The 20000-nt window shown below is 47.0% G+C and overlaps 1 protein-coding gene and 1 long non-coding RNA gene across 3 annotated transcripts in view; one reads left to right on the forward strand and one right to left on the reverse strand.

Moving 5' to 3' along the window:
- agbl4 (AGBL carboxypeptidase 4) overlaps positions 1 to 20000 on the reverse strand; it is a 322319-nt gene that overhangs the window by 194102 nt on the left and 108217 nt on the right. For both annotated transcript variants that reach the window (XM_042057513.1, XM_042057512.1), the window contains exon 4: positions 17251 to 17345. In XM_042057513.1, the coding sequence (XP_041913447.1) occupies positions 17251 to 17345 (95 nt within the window). The remainder of the gene's footprint in view (positions 1 to 17250; positions 17346 to 20000) is intronic.
- LOC121678205 overlaps positions 15713 to 20000 on the forward strand; it is a 28026-nt gene continuing 23738 nt past the window's right edge. The window contains exons 1-2 of the long non-coding RNA XR_006021187.1: positions 15713 to 15777; positions 19932 to 19940. This is a non-coding gene — a long non-coding RNA (uncharacterized LOC121678205). The remainder of the gene's footprint in view (positions 15778 to 19931; positions 19941 to 20000) is intronic.

Genomic DNA, 20000 nt, shown 5'->3' on the forward strand with positions numbered 1-20000 from the left:
TAAGATATATATATATAGGCATAAATGAGTTTGTTCATAAATGTACTAGTGGTTTTAATAAGAGATTATAGTGTAGGCCTCTGCTTGAGACTGAAGCCTGGTGTGTTCTAGCTGGCAAACTGTCTCTCTGATGACTGTCTGGCAGGTAGAGGCACGAGCCCGCGGTCGCGTTCCCCTCTTCAAGTGTTGGAGAGAGTGCAACTTCTGTCCTCCGGAATCAAGGCAATTTAGTTGGGTGGGCCGAAACAAAGCGACAGTAATAAAAAGGAAAAGGATTGCTTGTTCATTTCCCGTCCGCGGGGAAATCTGCCGAGAGAAAATAAACGGCATACAATAATACACTTTAAGAGGAGCCAGCATCCTTCCATTCCCAATCCAATCCAGCACCAAGATGGGGGTCACCCAAATTTAATACTTATTCGCTTCTGAGCAAACGCTGGCAGATACTGTAATAATGTTTTATTTTGGCAGACGGCTGCGGAGCCAGTGGGAGAGCGTCGGTGACTTTGCCTCCGAGTAACACGAGACAGCGGGGTGGTCGGAGATGAAAGCTGGCGCTAGCCGCTCGCACTCTCGCCACATGGCCACTTCCTCTTTTCAACATCAGGGACACTTCAAGCTTTTTATATCCAGGCATTTTAATATGACACACATCATCACGGACCAAAACAACACAACGAGAGGAACGCAGCATATTTTCAAACACAGCACATATACGGACGCGCACACACACACACACACACACACACACACACAGATCCATGTCCAATCAAGACGCTTCTTCCGAGCCACTGCACTTGTGTTTTAGTGTTTTGAAGGACTGTGATAGCAAGCGGAGAGAGTCTCCGACTGCGAGTTCTCGTGCTGGAGTAGCTCTGCTGCTGTGCTTGAGGTGAGGAGACAGGCTGATGCGTGAGATGTCGCACCCTTCTCCGCCTGCCTTCCACTCCACAGAGGCCAGTGAGTGGCCATTGTTGTTAGAGTGATGTTGCTCAGACTGATGCACCTCCCCCCCCCCCCCCCCCCCCATGCTTCAAACAAACACCCCATAATCCCCCACCTCCACCCTTCCTGGGCAAAATGCTGACAAATTCCCCCTCTCATCCACTCCTCTGCCTTTTCCATTTCATTACTGTGGCCAGATGCTTGGATGCTTACTGAATTACAGATCAGTGTTGCCAACCCAAGCCAGATGGGACCAATCTATATTCAGATTAGCCATTTCCTACGATCCATAATAATCTGCGCTGTTGTCCTACAATCTTTCACAAAGCGCTCCAAAGGACTAACTGCCTTCCCACTTACCCCTGAATTATAAAGGGGCAGAGCCCGGACCGCGGCCTGCATTTCAACCCTGTGCCTCGGGAATGCCGTTTGGAAAATGGATGGAATTCCCTCCAATGAAATAGTCGGATCAATTACACCCTCTCCTTGTCTGACCAGTAAAGTTCTTCTAAACTGACGCATGTGATGGTGTTAAAAGCAGGGCTTTTTTTTCTTACCAATTCACATAATAAAATAGCCTAATTTACCGTAAAACAGTGTTAGCAGTGACAACAGAGATTATGTGGTTTCTGGGTAATCTCAAAAGACGGGGTCCTGCTCATATGACAAACAACCCAAAGAACAAAAATGAACAGGCTGTGAAGAGGGAGAGGGAAAGAAGGATGGAGAGATATAAAGAAAGGGGGAGAGGGAGAGAGAGATGGAGAGATATAAAGAAAGGGGGAAAGGGAGAGAGAGGAAAAACAAAAAAAGAGAGAAAGATAGAGATAGACAGAAAGAGAAAGTAAAAAGGCATTATCTAGTGCGAAACCGACACCAAGCTAAAATAAATCAGCACAATTTCAGGAGAGTGGAATCTGATTCTTTTTCTCTGGGTTACATTAATTAATTTGCGGCCCAGATTTTTCAGACAGTCCAATTCTGCAATTCTTCACACTCAGTTTGCTCCCTCTCATCTCACACACCGCGAAGCACCCAAGCAGCACCACAAGATCCATTTAAATACAAAATGGTAAACAACACATGAGTGAGGCGGGGCGGCACACACACACACACACACACACACACACACACACACACACACACACACACACACACACACAGACACACACACACAGACACAGACACAGGCCCAGGCAGAGGGGAGGAAGGCTATATAAAAACTATTGATTACATATCACGCTGTTTGAGAGCCCTGATCAAATAGATTGGCGGTGACCCCGAAAGCTCTCAACAATGACAGTTAATTAGGATTGAAGAGCACGGGCCAAAGCAATGGCCTGCCATCTGAAGAGGGACACTCTGGTAGATGATGGCACAGGAGAAGCGAGGGAGAGAGAGAAAAAGAGACGGATGAGAGGACATAAAGTGGGGAAGGAGAAAAGGAGTGAGTGAGAGAACGATGGAGCAGAGAGACAGAGAGAGCAGGAGAGAGAGAGAGAGAGAGAGAGAGAGAGAGAGTGAGATGGAGACAGAGAGGGAGAGAGAATGCAATTAGGACAAGGAGGATTTCTTCAAGGAGCCGTCTTCAAACGAAAGGAAAATGGTTGGCGGGCCTGCCGTGCGCTGATACACAGTGGCGTATCAGCGGCGCGCGGCTTCAGGCACTAGGCTGTTGACTTAGCGGAGCTGTTGGAATTCGCTACGCTCTCACTCTTTCCCTCTCTTCTCCAGACCGTGGAGAGACACTCTGGCTCTTCTGCTAAGAGAAAGAGAGGGGGAGAGAGAGAGGGAAAGAGAAAGAGAAGAGAGAGGTATGCAGATACGGTGGCGATTGCGACTGTGTGAGTGTGCTCATGGAAGCTGTGAGTTAGTGGTGAGGGTACTTCGTGCAATCACTGAGATACTCCTCGTCTCCATGTCCAAGGGTCAAAGGTCACCGCACCACTCCTACTGCTGCTGTAGGCACCACCAGGCATCAGAGACACAGACTGGCACTCCTTCTGTCTGGGCACAGACACCTTACCATCCTACTGCTGTCCAAAACTCCCAAAAATGTACATAACATGGCTTGTGAATTTCAGTGACAGACTCCATTTCACATAATGTGCTACTCAATAGATTACCCTGCAAGGAATAAGTAGCTGAGAGCATAACAGGTTCATGAGGGGGCGGGGGGGCGGTGCAGGTGTGGAGGTGGTGGAGGCAGGCGGGGAGGGGGGTTTTGGGGGGGGGGGGGTGCAGGTGTGGAGGTGGTGGAGGCAGGCTGGGAGGGGGGTTGGGGGGGGGGGGGTTGTGCTAAATGGGCGAACTGACTTACAGTAATCATGGGACTGTTGGCTGGAGAGACAGCATTGCTCGCATAGTTCATTACAAGATGACACAACCAATTTGTAGGCTGGCCGGCTGCAATCTCGCACATCTCCCCTGACAAAAGCATTTAGATGAAGCTGCGAGCAGGAGCAGGAGCAGGAGCAGGAGCTGGAGCAGGAGCTGGAGCAGGAGGCCCCCACCGAGGCACGTGCAGCCCAGCAGCAGCAACCCGGCAAATGAGATCACTTTTAATTCCACTCCCAGCAAACATAAAACTGTCCAGGTAGTCATTTACGGCCCTGAATGGGGAGAGAGAGATGGAGAGATAGAGAGAGAGAGAGAGAGAGATGGGGAGAAGGAGGGAGATAACCTCTCTCTCTCTACTATTCTCTTCTTTTCACCTCTGGCTCTCTCTTCCCTTCCTTCTCTCTATCTGTGTTTCATTGTGAGACTTGTACTCAGACAGCATGTACACACACACACACACACACACACACACACACACACACACACACACAAACTCTCTCTCACACACACACGCACGTACACACACACAGACGCAAACTCTTTCTCTCTCTCTCTCACACACACACACACACACACACACACACACACACACACACACACACACACACAGACTATATTGGAAGGCTATTAATCTATTTGTTACATGTTCTTCCCATTATTTCTGGAATAATCCTCTTTTACTTGGTCTGCCCGTGAATGCTAATGGTCTCGTCTGAACAACAGCGCTCCACAGATTATTCAGATTGAAGCCCCCACTCCCTCGTCCTCTTTCTGTCCCTTGCTCACACTCTCTCTTTCACTCTCTCTCTCCCTTGCTCTATCTCTCATTTTCTCTCTCTCTCTTTCACATTCCCTCATTCTCTTTCTCATTATCTGTCGTTTGCTTCCTGTCTCTCATTCTCCAACTCACTCATTTTCCTCTCATTTACCCTCTTCCACTTTTTACTCTCCTGTTCTATCACTCTCGTTCTACCTATATTCTCTCTCTCTCTCTCCCTCCTTTTTCTCTCTCTGTCTTCCGTCACATTTTCTTTTCTTGCAAATGTGATACACATGTGAATGAATCCTCTTGGATGAAACCAGGACTGGGAAACGAGGTGTGGTGCGGTTTTCATCTAATAAATATAATTCGGTAATTACTTTCTCACAAAGGCCCAGAGTCGGCTTCGAGCAGGTCGCTCAGGAATGAATCGCCCCACCACGCAGCCTGCCGCTTCATATTTTAGAACCCGCTAATGACCTCCAATATTTGTCACGTCCAAATGGATTCCTTGCTTTCTCATCCCCCTCCCGTGTTCTTGCGTGCGGACTTGTGAAACACGATTACGGCTGATGTCGACGGAGCCCGGGCTATGCTCGCGCGTCATTGGGCGACGCAAGCTCTTATCTCTTATCACTCGCCGGTGTGGGTGCTGAGAAGCACACATTTCTTCAGCACTCCTGTGAAATGTCAAATGAAAGGTCCGATGTTAATAGAAGAAAACCAGCGAATATCAATTACAGACTGGAATACTATCAAGGTCCAAAATCGAAGGAATTAACTGTATATAAAAGATCGCATTCAGGTCTCTTTCAAGGGGAAATGCTTTCAGAAAATGACTTTTTTTTCACAAGAACATGCTCCTTTTTCACCTACAAGAGAGGTAACCCACTCCGCCAATGGCTTTCTACAAGTCTGAGATATTACCAAGACCGTCATTCTTCATTGTTAGTCCAAAGTGCTCAATCTCATTCAGAACAAATGTGGCATGGGGCACTGACGCGACACGGTTTCAAAGAGTTATGCGACACTACACTATGTTATGTAAGACAACAATTTATAACTTTAGATTTATGCTTTAGAAAAATGGGAATGAGACTGGTGTTTGGAACGGGGGAGGTGATCGGAAAAAGAGTGTGTGTGTGTGTGTGTGTGTGTGTGTGTGTGTGTGTGTGTGTGTGTTTTCTAAAGCTAGATGAGGAATGGCAGGGGGCTTGGTGTTGGGGTGGGATACCAAAGTGGCAGGGCCTTCACGTTTTTTATGAATCACGTCTGTTTGGAAATGACTCATTAGGCCGGGCTTTATTGCTCAAATTACCAGAGCCGCTCCTTGTCCTGTTTGCCCTTAATTAACAAGCATTCAATTCCCCTATTAATTAGTACAAGCTATTAGCTATTTGACATCACTCTTCATTTGTAGACAATTAAAGCGCCTATTATTAAAAGCATGCCACACAGTGACTTGTCCAACTGCTTCATCAGCTTGATGTGTTTGGAAGATGTCTTCTACACGCGAGGAGGAGCCGGAAGGCAGAGGAACAGTCCTGGGCTCCACGGCTCTTCTGCGCCTGCTGGCTAAAGCTCAGCCCCACAGAGCCTAACTGCTGATCCAGCCTGGAGGAAGGACGGGAGGCAAAGCTACTCTACTCGGAGAGAGAGAGCGGCTCCTGTCTCTAAACATGGCACCACTTCAGGAACAAGGGAATCAACAGACAAGAGGAGAGGAGAGAACATGGGAAGAGAACATGGGAAGAGAAGAGAAACAAGAGGAGAAGAGAAATTAGGAGAAGAGAGGGAAGAGAGAGGAGAGGAGATAGAAGGGAAGAGAAAGGGAAAAGCAGGGGAGGGAAGAGGAAAGGAGAAGCTAGAAGAAAAGAGAAAAGGAGAAGAGAGGAGTGGAGATGACGGGAATAGAGAAAGCATAGGACAGGAGAAGAGAGGAGGGCGGGAGATGGCAGAAATAGAGAGGACAGGATAGGATAAGAGAGGAGAGGAGAAAAGAGGACAGGAGAAGAGAGGAGGGAGATGACAGGAATAGAGAGGACATGATAGAAGAGGAGAGGAGGAGGGGAGATGACAGGAATAGAGAGGGTGGGCTAAAAGAGAGAGTGGTGTGGGGGTGAGTGCAGTAGGGGCAAGCCTGATCTTTTGCTTTCCTTGTTCCTTCTCTGCTTTCATGGGGCGATCTCCCTGGAGGCCCGGCTGCTGTGTGATGCTGGGCTGGCCATGGGGGGCTTAGCTGCAGGGTTGAGGCCCAGCGCTGGACCCCTGTTTGGACTGGAGCGGCAGGACTCAGTGGGGGAACAGAAGGCCCTTAACAGGAACTCAGCCTGCTGCTTGTTACCCCTCCCCTCGCTCTTCCTCTCTCTCACACACTCACACACACACACACACACACACACACACAGTAGGAGAAAGTGAGAAACCAATACTGAACAGCACAGCTTCCCTCCCCAAGCCAAAAGCCATCACTATCTCTACCTTTTCCTCCCACACTACGGTGTTTCATATCTTCTGATTCAGACAACACACAGCCAATAGTCTCTGCACGGCAGTTAAACAAACTCCTGCACAGACCTTCTAGCACGTCTCCTTCCACACAGAAGCACTCTCCCAGTAGGACTCTCCATTCTCTGCTGGATGTGTAGGGGGAGTGTGGAAATAGCTTCAAACACTGTTTGGCAACTGCTGCCTTAACCAAAACAAACACAAAACAACAAATCTGCTCTCTGTGTCTTCACTAGATGTGCCATGGATCCTGACCAAACATGACAACTATTCCCTGCATTCCAGTGAGACAAATTCATTGGTAGATAGTGAAGCATCTCTCTCGAACACTAGCAGAGTAAACGTGGGAGCCCTGGTAAAGGCAAAGAGTGTCCAGTCTCATTACGCCACAAACCCTGCAGTCCAGAGATGTGCCTCTGCATCAGGCCTCCAGTCCATCCCCTCCTAGGCTCCAGTCAGTGCTTACACGAGGGCATGGAGTTTATTGAAGAGTGGTTTGTAGACGGAGCGGCAAGACTGTGTGGCAATAAGGATATGGAGATAATCAGGCTAATGCATTCCTCCCAGACCACCGGTGCTTTTTCCATTTCAACCTGAAGGGCCCCCCTCCCCACCCCACCCTGCTGTAATCACAGGCCAATGCCAGCCATTACCAAATTTCTGTAGAGACTTTCAGGCTCTCTGTGCCAAGGGGCCCACCCACCGCCTCCTCCCAAACCCCACTCAATGTCTGCAGAGGCATTCTCTAAATTGAATGAGCATCCTTCAAACTCACTGCCCTGTCGGTCCACAGCACTCCGCCTAAGTGTCTTTTGGAGGGCGTGAGATACAGAGAGCGCTTCCGTCTGCCAAACAGAGTTATACGTCAGCCGCACGGAGCGCAGCGGAGCGGAGCGGAGAGGAGTAGAGCATCAGCTCTTTCCCCATTCTGCCTTTGTGTCTGCTGTTGTTGTCTGGGAACAACAGAGCACAGAGGCTGACTACGCCTGCCGCAAGAGAGCTGGGGGTGGCCCGGCTCTGGGCCGGAGGTGCTCCCATTGGTCACACAGCTCCGGAAAGAGCCTGAGTATGCACCAGCTCATAATGGCTGTCTATAATGAGGTGGAAGGAGAGGGCACTGAGGTTGATCTCAGTCCATTCAGAGGTATTACTGCAGCAGCAGTAAAATAAATAGACTACTCCCCGCTGGCCTGCCTTGTCCACTCACAAACCCTGCTTTTTTTACAGGCCCCTCACTGCCACATATAAACGTGGGGAGTGTAAGCCACAAACACAGGCCTGCTGGCTAATTGCTCTGGATGAAAGGTCAGAGAGTGTGGAGATATTCTGACTAAATGACATTGGATGCACGTCTGTGTATTTCAAGCGACACAATTCCTCAAGAATGACTTGGCAGCTAATGTCATTTGGGTTTATATTTGACAACTAGTGGGAATGACGTGTGTGTGTGTGTATCTCTTCTTTATGTAACTGTACAAAAACTGAGTTAAAAGATCTTACTACAGTATATCATCTTAATCAAATCAAACCCTAAACATATCTTAGGAAATACAATAGAATGATAACTTTTTGGAGATATAAGCCAGGTCCACCTGGGTAACCTTTCCCCAGGTGAGGCACAGCTCACTCCTGATCAAACAGTGCAGTGGGTGAGGTTAGCTGCTGGCATGGACACAGCGGGGTACAGCTCAGCTCAGGTTTGCCTGTGGCGTGGTGACAGGTCACTCAGGTCTGCGGCTGTGAGTGTGTGTATGTCTGTGTGTGTGGGTTTGTGAGGTTTTAATGGTCTAATGACAACAGTTGAGCAGGAGGAAGGCTAAGCTGTGGTCTATCTTCACTGCAATAGCACATCATGGGCTGGTAATATTATGTCTTTGCAAAAGTTTTTTTTTCTTTTTTTTTTCCAATCACACAGGATGGCGTGAACTATTTGACAACCAAATAACTAAACTGAGAATATATTCATTTAGACTTGAAGACTTCAGTTCATTAAAAACATACATGATTGAAAGCATGTTGGCATTTATGGACACTATAAGCTCTGCATACGGCATATGGAGGACTCCTGCACGAAATGACTAGTTTCCAGAGAGAGACCCCCCATCCTCGGCACCAGTGTGCAGCTTAATTAGGTTCCATCTGCATGGATGCTGCTCTGCATTCAGCTGGGTTCTAGCGAGCCTGCCGAGGAACCGTGCTGGAGTAGAGACTCCGGGGGGGGGGGGTGTTGTGTGTGCGTTGGCGGCGGCAAACAGAGCACTGTCCTAAGGGACGGCTGGTGCTGGTGGTGATGGAGGGGGGGGGCATACCTCCACCCCCCCCCCCCCCCCCATTACTCTGAGCTTAACAAGTCGGGGAAGCAGCAGGACCTGTCGTGACTGACAGAGCAATTACGGCTAGCATGGGCTCTGACGGAGCCACAGACATCTCCAAATAGAATTTCACTATTTTGTTGCATCAGACATTTACAGGAAGGATTTGGTAGCAGGCGGGGGTAAAAAAAAAGCAAGAATTGCTAGACTGACTCCAAGAAGCACTGCTGCTGCTGGAGCATTTGACAGATTTTTTTTTCTTCTACTCTCCTTATGAAACATACCCTTGTTCAAGGTTAGCTTTTCCCTAACTGGAGTTTTTACTCTCTCTCTCTCTCTCTCTCTCTCTCTCTCTCTCTCTCTCTATTTTTTAGGCAACCACTTGCTGTGTTCTAAGGAAGCGCACTCACGCCAAATGTGGGCCGGGCGTGTCTGTGAGTCGGCTGCTCGCTGCTGTGTGTTTGCGGCAGTCAGGCAGTGTGTTTCCCTGGGGGTTGTTATCTATTTGCTTTGCCTTTAGGGATAAGCTCCAACTCCTCCGCTCCCAAAGGGGATGTGACGGAAAAATTCTATCTCCCATATCTCGCCAGGAAAGAGAGAGAGAGAGAGAGAGAGAGAGAGAGAGAGAGAGAGAGAGAGAGAGAGAGAGAGAGAAATGGCTTTAGGAAGCATCACAAAAATACTTAGCTTTAAAAGCAAAAAATAGCAAAAACACAAAAAATAAATCATGCAAAGCAAACTTTATAAAAACTCTCTATGCATCAATATGTATAATTTGGTTCCTGCGCCATAATAATTGGCTGCTAATTGTGGCTGTCACCATGCCTGAAATGTGCAGTGCTGCTCGGGTGAGACAGAGAGATGTACTGAAAGACTCATTACTCTCCTTCCTCTCTCATGAACCAGGGAGCTCTCCACAGCATCTGTTGACTCCACCGCTCGGCAAAGCCGGCTCGCTAAACCTGGATGCCAGCAGCCGCCGCGCCATCACGCACACTGACTTTTTAATTTGCTTCGGAGAGAGGGCGACGATTAGTAATTCTTCGCTCGATCAGTTTAACAAATAGGCCCGACACGAGAGGCCCCCGCGGGTTTGTCTCCTGGTCCGGAAGGTCGCCACCTTCAGCGAACGAATCAAACAAAAAACAGACAAACACACAAAGGAGCTAAACGGAGAAATACACCAGTGAACAAAACAGATAAACGCACAGCAGAGCAAACAACGAAACCGACAAAATACACACGAGAGCAAACTGACAAACGGAAAAGATATCAAACCCAAATAAAACAGAATTCAGGTCCATGTGTTTGCTCAGAGCAGATATCGAAATGATACAGAGGCTCCTCTCACCTTAAACCTCGCTGTATGCTGTTGGAGGACATCAAGAGTGGAAGACAGAAGAGTGGAGTTACTAAGACAAAACTGAAACTGAAATTCTGCTCACAATCAGGCCTTACCACCTAACAAAACGACCCATCTAAAGTGTTCATTAGACTGGAAGACTGAGGCTGAAGACTGTATATGAGCTCAGGGGGCAGACTGATGAATGAAAAGGGACTAAAACCTTAAAAAAAAAAACTGTATAGGAGAAAAGATCTGAAGATTAAGATTAGATAAAAAAAAGGTGATCAGGAAAATGAAGAAGTAGAAACTGGGCATGAAGACTAGAGAAGATCAGCAGACTGAAGACTAAAGACTAATGGACTGAAGTTTGGAGGGGATCAAGAAGTTGTGGATGGTACAGGAGATCAAGGGAGTGGAGAGCAGGGTACTGAATCCTGATGATGGAGAGCTCCAGGCTCAAGAGAGAAGATTGGAGGAGATCAGGTGATAGAGGATGGAGGAAGATCAAGAGAATTGGAGAAACCTGGAGAATGTTCCTGATGCTGTCTACAAGCAGACGAGATGAATTCAAAGGCTCTGGGATTTGCTTCTGGATTTCCTCCACACGTCCTTATAACTGGGCGCACGAGCACATCACACATATATTCATACGCACACAGGCAGACTCACGGTCACTGAGCTATCTCAGCCTTCAGAGGTGACCTAAGTCCATTAGAGAGGCAGTGGACTTCTCCAATCAGATTTTAGAGGGAAAAAAGAATCCTGATGCCCTTCACAAATAACAGCCACACACCACCACTCCATCCATCTCCTTGTGTGTGTGTGTGTGTGTGTTTCAATTTGATATAGATGGGATCCCAATACGCCATATCAAAATGTGTCGTGAAATCCAGTCCAATAGTTATGTCGCCCCCCCCCCCACACCCCACTCCCCGCACAGCCCGACCTCACCGTCCGTCACCTGTCCCCACCTGGCTTCCAGTAAGGGGCAGTAAACACAGCGGTCTATCTCCCCTAATGACTGGGCTGCTGGAGCGGTGCGAGAGCGCTGCACTGGGCACTGGGCTTTAATCTGATTGCTGTCCCTCATCGGGGGAGCTGAGCCTGGCCCCCAGTCTCAAACGCCTCGCCGGCGCCCCGAGGAAGAATGGCTTTCTGTAGATAGAGATAAAGGTTTCAACTTCTGGGCTAAAAGTGACTTTTCTACTGATAAATACAGCAAAAGCAATCTATTCTCACCCCCCCCCCCCCCCCTGCACAGCCCTGCTTGCCCCCCCCCACCCCCAAGCCTCTTCCACCCCCTCAGCCCTGACCCTTCTTCTTACTTTTTCTTTCTCTCTCTCTCTCTCTCTCTCTCTCACTGTCATTCTCCTTCTCTTTCTCCCATCGTGCATACAGGGGCAGGATCAGACAGTCAAAGCTGACTGCCATTTGCTTTATTTATTCCATATCTATGCTTGTCAAAGAGAGATTACTAGTTTCCAGCCATCGCTTCGCTTTGTACCGCTGATGGAAGGCAGCAGAACGGGAGCAGAAAAATAGAGGGACCATTGCCACCCCCACCATCCCCACCATCCCCAACACACACACACACACACACACACACACACACACACACACACACACACACACACACACACACACACACACACACACACACACACACACACACACACACACACACACAGAGAGTCTGGTCCTGGCTGGGCAGGACTGATTAGATTGTTCCGTCCCCCTGTATGCAGATTAAAAGCAGCTTCTAAAAGGAGATGAGGATTGTATTTCACGCTAGATTAGACCAGGTACGCCAGCACTCCTGAGGGGCCGTGAACCCTGAAAAGGAAATCTTACAAACTTCACAAGAGCTGGCGTTCCTCTCCGGGTCTGGCCACAGGATCCCTGTTTGTTCTGTTTCTAGGCTTACATGGCCGATCTGATGGATAAGTCTTATATGCCTTATTCCCTTGAAGGCTTTAAAATAAAAACAAACATCAAAAACAAAGGTGTAAATTAAGGCACGGTGTGTGCACACCGATCATTTACGTTGACAGTGCTAAAGGTTGCGCGTTTGATCTGAAACACCAGCAGTGCCTTTGGTAAACCGAGGCATCGGCAACTCCAAAGCCTCAGGTTCAATTTCCAGGTAGAATAATCAACGACAGAGCGCATTAGCGATGAGCGGTGACGTAATGTAATTTCCTTCGGATAACATCAGCACTTACATGGGCTTACGGTGCAAAGGAGCCAAAATGTATTCTGGAATGATGACTAATATGTAAATTGAAATAAAAGCAGAGTGGTAAAATGAATTAGCAGGATATGAGATGAGGTGGTAGCAGTGTACTGCGCACTGACAGGGACACAAACCCTCTGCCGGCGTGTAAACCTGAGAGAAGCAGGAGACCAACTTCTAGTCTCCCGACGACACTTAATAATTGTTTATTCTCCCTGCTAAGGTAGTTCATGACCACATTAGTTTCCTCCTGGCTGGCAATATTCATTTTGACCGGAGTTCACTTACTGTTTCACACACAATTTAATAAAGGACACACACTTTTTTCCCCCTCATGCACAGCAATCACGCATATGGTGTGTGCATGTGCGCACGTGTGTGTGTGTGTGTGTGTGTGTGTGTGTGTGTGTGTGTGTGTGTGTGTGTGTGTGTGAGTGGTGAGGTAGTGGTGGAGGGAGTTTAGCAATTTTTCACACCTCTATAATTGCAGAAAACAGCAGAGAGAGAGAGAGAGAGAGAGAGAGAGAGAGAGAGAGAGAGAGAGAGAGAGAGAGAGAGAGAGAGAGAGAGAGAGAGAGATACTCTGCTTTTCAACATGAACTCAACAGGGACCCAGCGCGGCGGGCATCTTAACTCTCACACCTCTGGACACTCTGGGCCCTCTAATGACCCCAGCTCTCACTCATGTTCAGGCCTCAACTGTTGTGATTAACACTTAAATTCCACACACTCACATATAATACTAAAAGGTATGCAAGGGAATCAAATACTTTTTTTTTTTACATTTACTTTATTATACACATAATATTTTTCAGGTTTAGAAAGTCTTCAACTACCATCATGAAATCCCTGAATGAATCGGTAACACTTTATAATAACTACACACAATTCATCATGTATTAAGCCTTTGTTACTTATTAGTTAATGGTTTGTTCATCATCAGTAATTTCTTATTTGTCATCAGTAAAGCATTTGTTCACACAGTTATAAATAACACAGTTTGTTCATAGTTAATAATAATATCATGTTTATACATTATTGTTAATACTTAATAAATGATGCAATAATATGTTTTTGATTAAGTAATATTTCCATTATTTAACAGTTTGTTACATACACGCACTAATGATTAGGGTGAGGATACATCTTTTATAAACCACTTCCTAATACTATAATTAATATTAACTTTTAATATTAACTTTTTAAAAAATTAACTCAGGAGTTACAAATGGTTAGTGATATTTTGTGAGCTCATCTAAAGTGAGGACGTTTTATGCCTTGCAACACATTTACAAATGAGTTATAAAGTTTACACTTGCATTTATTAATTTAGCCGACACTTTCACCCAAAGCGACTTACACATGTCAATGAAATTAAAGGGCAAGGCCACATTGGTGGACGCCGGGGTTTGAACCCCCAACTTTATGGGTTACTGCATGTCAACCTGGCTCCCTATCCACTACACTACCTCTGCCCAGTGGTATTACAACAGTCAATTCAAAAATATAATATAGATATGCGTGTTTACTATGAACAAACCATTTTTAGCTGTGTGTAAACATGATTTACAGATGAGAATCAATGTAGGAATAATGCTTTACAAATGAAGAATACAGCATTTAAAAATAGTTTACAGATGTTTAATAACAGTGTGTAGTTCTTGCATAGTTGTAGGGGTTTCTATCTGGGCCAAGGTAGTGTAGTGGATAAGGAGCTGGACAAGCATGCAGTAGCCTGAAAAGTTGGGGGTTCGATTCCTGGCTTTCACTGTTATGTCAATGGCCTTCAATTTAATTGACATGTGTACGTCGCTTGTCTGCTAAATGAATGAATGTGAATGTAATCTTTACAACTCAGTTGAAAATGTGTTGCAAGGCATAGAAAGTCCTCACTTTAGATAAGCTCACAAAATATCATTAACTAACCACTTGTAACCCCTGAGTTAATCATGAATTATAGTATTAGGAAGTGGTTTATAAAATACATATCCTCACCCTAACTAATCATTAGTGCATGTGTATATTGCATAATTTATTAAGTATTAACAATAATTCATAAACATATTTTAGATATAGGCTTATTTACTATGAACAAACCATTTATAACTGTGTGTACAAATACTTTATTTATTAGAATTAACATAGGAACAATGCTTTACAAATGATGAACAAAGCATTTTGTAATAGTTTGCAACTGGTTTGTAATAAGAAAATGGGATTTGGATTTGGATAGGCTTATTTACTATGAACAAACCATTTATAATTGTGTGAACAAATGCTTTACTGATGATAATTTATGTATGAACAAGAACAAACCATTAATAAATGATGAATTGTGTGTAGTTATTATAAAGTGTTACCAATGAATCCCCCCCCCCCCCCCCCCCCCCCCGCCAAGAATAAACACAATGATTTCAACAGCACAGAAAATCCAATCCCAGGAGAGAGAAAAGAACAACAACTGCTCTTTTAAAGCAGCGAGAGACATAAAACAGTGAAAAACAAAGATGGAAATGTCACAGAAGTGTGGGACAGGCAGGCGTGTGTGTGTGTGTGTGTGTGTGTGTGGCGTCAGGCGCGGGGCGGTGGTGGGGCAGGATTCCACACCTAATTGTCTGCTCCCATTAGGCTGTGGCGGAGAGCCTGCAGCCGTCAGCAGCTCCACAGTGCCCTGCCCGCCGCGGCAGATGCCATCCGTTTGTGATGGCTGCCCTTGATCGACTCGTGACAGATGTCAGCGCTCCCGTCGGACGGCTGTGCTCTGCCGCCAATGAACAGCCGCCACCCTCCGTCGCCACCGCCGCCGCTGATGCTGCTGTTACTGCCGTTGCTGCCGCCACATTGCCTAACCCGACCGCCGTGTGTGTGTGTCTGTGTGTGTGTGTGTGTGTGTGTGTGAACAGTGTCAAGAACAGTTAAGCTATTTAAAGTAGCATGTGCATTTGATCTGTTTATGGAGGACTCTTACCTTTCTAAGACTGTAAAATGTCAATCATTAATATCTACCATTGAAAACCTTGGCTACAGATGCCAGCTTATTGTGCTGGTGTTTGGTAGTCTAGGGCATGTACACAGGCTGGTGACCGAGGAACTTTGTATTGAGGGGCTATTGAAAACAAGAGGCAAACAGTTGGTAAAGTACTGTTCAATTTCAGCCATTATAGGAAGCATGTTTATTTGGAAAAGGAGATGTTTTCTGTACCCTTGAGATTGTATTGTCATACATAACAATGTGCTGATATGGTTTAATCTGTTTGATCATTCAACACATTTGATTCCTAATGAAAATTTACTTGTAATGTGGAATTGAATAAAGTATCTAAAATGTGTGTGTGTGTCTGTCCATCCGTCCGCGCACACACACACACACACACACACACACACACACACACACACGCAGGCAGGCAGGTGGAGGATGCGGTGGCGGAGGCGGCACCACCCCTGTCTCAGGCGGTCTCTGCCCATTACTCCCGACAGCCGTCACCGCGCCAGCCGACGGCTCTCATGCAAATGCCCCTGGACGCATCAGCACTCGGATCCTCACGCCTCACACTGATTGGCTGTGATAGGTGGGAACGGGTGGAGTGTGTGTGTGTGTGTGTATAAGTGAGTGAATGGGGGGGTAGTGCCGTTTCCAACTTTCACAAAGTTATCACAAAGAGGTTATGAACCTTTTCAGGCGTCCACGCTTTGTGGGAACGTACATGCAAAACACACACTCTCTAACACAAACGCATATACACTCACACACACATAGAAGGAAATCTCTTGCCAAATGGGACAGTGTGTAATCCTGCAGTGAACTGCGCAGATCATACGCAACGTACAAGTGAAAGCACACATCAAAGCCCTGACTTGATCTTTATCTTAAATCAATGTGCCAAATGTAGACATTAGAAGTGTGGGCTGGGCTTTGGGAGGTGGGAGCCAGTCAGAGAAAGGAGTATTTTTAGCAGACTGAGTGCTCCTTTCAAGTTCCTCTGTCTCTGCATTTGGGTTCTTCATTACGATGCTCCAAAGGCGTTCTAAACATAACCTTGTGGAGGCGAGACTGCGTGAGAGAGAGGGGGGTTCTCCCACCTAAGATAGATCATCTCCCATCCTTCCATTTCTCTCTCTCTCTCTCTCTCTCTCAGACAGACACACACACACACACACCCACACACACACACACATGCACACCTCCACTGGGCTGGCTAATAATTGCACACAATCCGCTAATCAGCGCCAGCATCACTGCCCCCCATTCTGGGCAATCATCGTCATGGTAACAAACATTTCACTGGCAAGACCGGCCGCTCATGCGCAACATCAAACAGTATGTTTTCATGGCAGAGGAACATAACAAAAGACAGCGTTGGGCGCTTATAAATACCTTGAAAAACACATCCATGCATGGTGAAGGGTCTACACACAAGTTCAACTTCAACGTTAAAAAAATAAATAAAATAATAATAATAATAATAATAAACTCTGAAATGTGAAAAGAGTGTAAAGAAAGAGCTTCATAGGATGCAGGGATTTCATGCTTTGGTTTGAGGATGCCTTTAGAATATTGATGCTATACATAGACTCTGAGCGCTATATATTTGTTATAGTGATGTGTTTCCCCTAATGTGCCATAGAAGGTTTCCATTTCCTGATATTGTTGTGATGGTGCTACGATGGCCCCTATAGATGCTTTGAATTACTGCTGGTTTTGTCTACTGGTGGACTGTAATGTGTCTGCATGTGTGTGCTGTCACACAGATTGCGTTCCGAAAACATTGAAGCTGTCCCAAGTAGACTCTGTGATAAGGGGACGTACCATTTTGGCCGACTTGTTGACTTCACCACAGGAGACATGCCATCTCTGTACAGGCTCTTGGTCTTGCTGAAGTTCACAATGTTGAAGATCACCCTCTGCAAAACAAACGCAGCAGTATTTAGCATTGAGCTCTCACACCAAACAGGAACTTCTGACTCCATTTAACGTTGCTGCAGAAGGAAAATAACTGGATGTTCAAAGATAAGTAACGGTCATGTCAGTTTGATGACAGTTTGCCACGGAATAGAAATTTGTGGGAACTTTTGGTTATTTCCAAAGACTTGTCAATCAGCAGGCAGAGTACATTCAGTGGCACAAAATAACATCAGAAGGACAGAGTCAGGGGACTCTACAAGAGATAACTCCATCAGAGTTAAAACATCTTCTGATAACCTGATGCTTACAGATAGTGTGAGGAGAGGGAGTCTGATTGGAGGCACACTTAAAAGGAGACACCAAGGGCTACGGGAACAAACGAGGGACAAAAAGGAGCTGGAGGAAAGGCAGAGGAGAGAAAATAAAAGGGAATCGGTCCCCCCCCACTTGATGAGCTTCCAGTGAAATGCACATTCCTCAGCAAAGCAGAGCCTGTTTCCAACACGCCTGCACCATTAATCTGATTCACCAGCATGCAGCACGGCACAGGTAAGGAGACAGACAGAGAGAGAGAGAAAGAGAGAAAGAGAGAGAGAGAGAGGGAGAGCAGGAAAAAACAACATGCTGCGGCGAACAGATAAAAATAAATCCCTGCTGGAATATACATATCTGTGGGCAGATAAGAATGCACGGGCGCCTGGAGAGACAGGAGGCCAAACAGATGAGAATGCTGGAGCGGACGGCTAGCCGGTGAGCCAGTTTGGCGCTCGCTTGCCCGCCAGCCCCCACGCTCATGCTCGTGCTTTCCCAGAAAACCTGCACACAGGGCCCTAGTACCGGTCCAGAAACACACCCACCCACCCACAGCCAGCACCGCCACCATCGCCCCCTCCAACACCCCTCCCCCTCCCTCCCCACTCTACTCTGTCTCCACACACATCCAGGATTTTTGATTAGGATCAGGTAGAGAGGGGAAAAGAAATGAGGGAGGGGTGTGGTGGGAGAGAGAGAGAGAGAGAGAGAGAGAGAGAGAGAGAGAGAGAGAGAGAGAGGGAATACTAAATATATAAATAAAGGAGGGGAAATAATATCACCACAGCAGCAAATGACTCCTATTGATGGACCATATCAAATTACCAGCTAAGTCCAGGTGGTGAAAGTTAACAGTGTGCTGCTGAAATCTTATTACATTCCCCTCTTTTCTACCTTCACCTCCCCATCTCTCTTTCTCTCTCTCTTCCTACCCCCCTCTCTCTCTCTGCTCTCTCTCTCTCTCTTCCTATCCCACTCTCTCTCTCTCTCTCTCTCTGTCAGAGGAGAGGAGCGGGGGATTGTAGCAGGGCCTGATTCAGACTTAGGTAAAATGACATTTAACTGATGTTCAGACGGGCAGTGGGCTCCTGTAGCGTGGAGATAAGGCCATTGCTGCTGGCATTTCAATTACTCTCTACTGCCCCGCACATCTGTTGCCAGCCTACTTTCAGCCCCGTCCTCAGGCATACACACGCAAACATACACACACACACGCACACACACACACACACACACACGCACAGAGGCACGTACCAACCCATCCAACCCAGCCAACCTTCCCTGCACACACACACACACAAACACACACACAGACAGACACACACACACACACACACACACACACACATACACACCTTTCTATTCTCCAGCCTGCATCATTTCCATATCATTCGCACTCGACTAATTGTTATGATTGCTGCTGTTCTTAATGTTGTTTCATCTGTTTATTTGTGACGGCTGCATCTCTAATCTTGCTGTCCAGCAGGTGAGATTTGGGTGGGGGGGTTTCCTCTGATACTCCTCTTCCTCCTTCTCTTTATCTCTCTCTGGTCTCGCTGGAGAACAGAGAGTCTTTAGAAGTGGGAGTGGAGGGCACAAGGGTGTTTCCTCACTCGTCCTCGCTCTCCCTTCGTCTTCAGCACGAGCCTGCTGGGGGCGGCCCCCATCTCATTGATCCTATATTGAACTTGTTGCTTATACACACACTTCCAGCACACCGTGTTCAATGTCTGATCCATTTGCAACTACAATTCCCTTTAAAAGCATCAAAACATTTTGTTTCTTTTGTTTTCAAATCTGTCCACCAAGTTCACTGCATTCACGGAGAGAACTGTCGCAACTCAGTTGCAGTATCCACTCCTAAATCTACAGTACAACCCGACATAACCCTATTCTGGCGGGCTGCAAGTTGGCTAGCTTGGCTTCGTTTAACACATGCGCCGCAGCGTCCCTTCATGTCGAGCGTGTCTTTGATGGGCTCTTAACCAGGCGCAGACACTGCAGAAATGAAATAGCAAGCAGCTTACTGGTGCTAATCAGCCAGCATGGACGGATACCCCACCGGCTAGCCGGCCTCATCATCAGCGCAAATGGGAAATGAGATGAAGGTGAGAGAGGCGAGGAGACGAGGAGGTAAGGAGGTGAGAGAGGCGAGGAGGCGAGGAGGTAAGGAGGTGAGAGAGGCGAGGAGACGAGGAGGTAAGGAGGTGAGAGAGGCGAGGAGACGAGGAGGTAAGGAGGTGAGAGAGGCGAGGAGGCGAGGAGGTAAGGAGGTGAGAGAGGTGAGGAGGCGAGGAGGTAAGGAGGTGAGAGAGGCGAGGAGGCGAGGAGGTAAGGAGGTG

The sequence above is a fragment of the Alosa sapidissima genome, chromosome 12 (assembly GCF_018492685.1).
Source record: "Alosa sapidissima isolate fAloSap1 chromosome 12, fAloSap1.pri, whole genome shotgun sequence".
In the NCBI taxonomy this organism is placed as follows: domain Eukaryota; kingdom Metazoa; phylum Chordata; class Actinopteri; order Clupeiformes; family Clupeidae; genus Alosa; species Alosa sapidissima.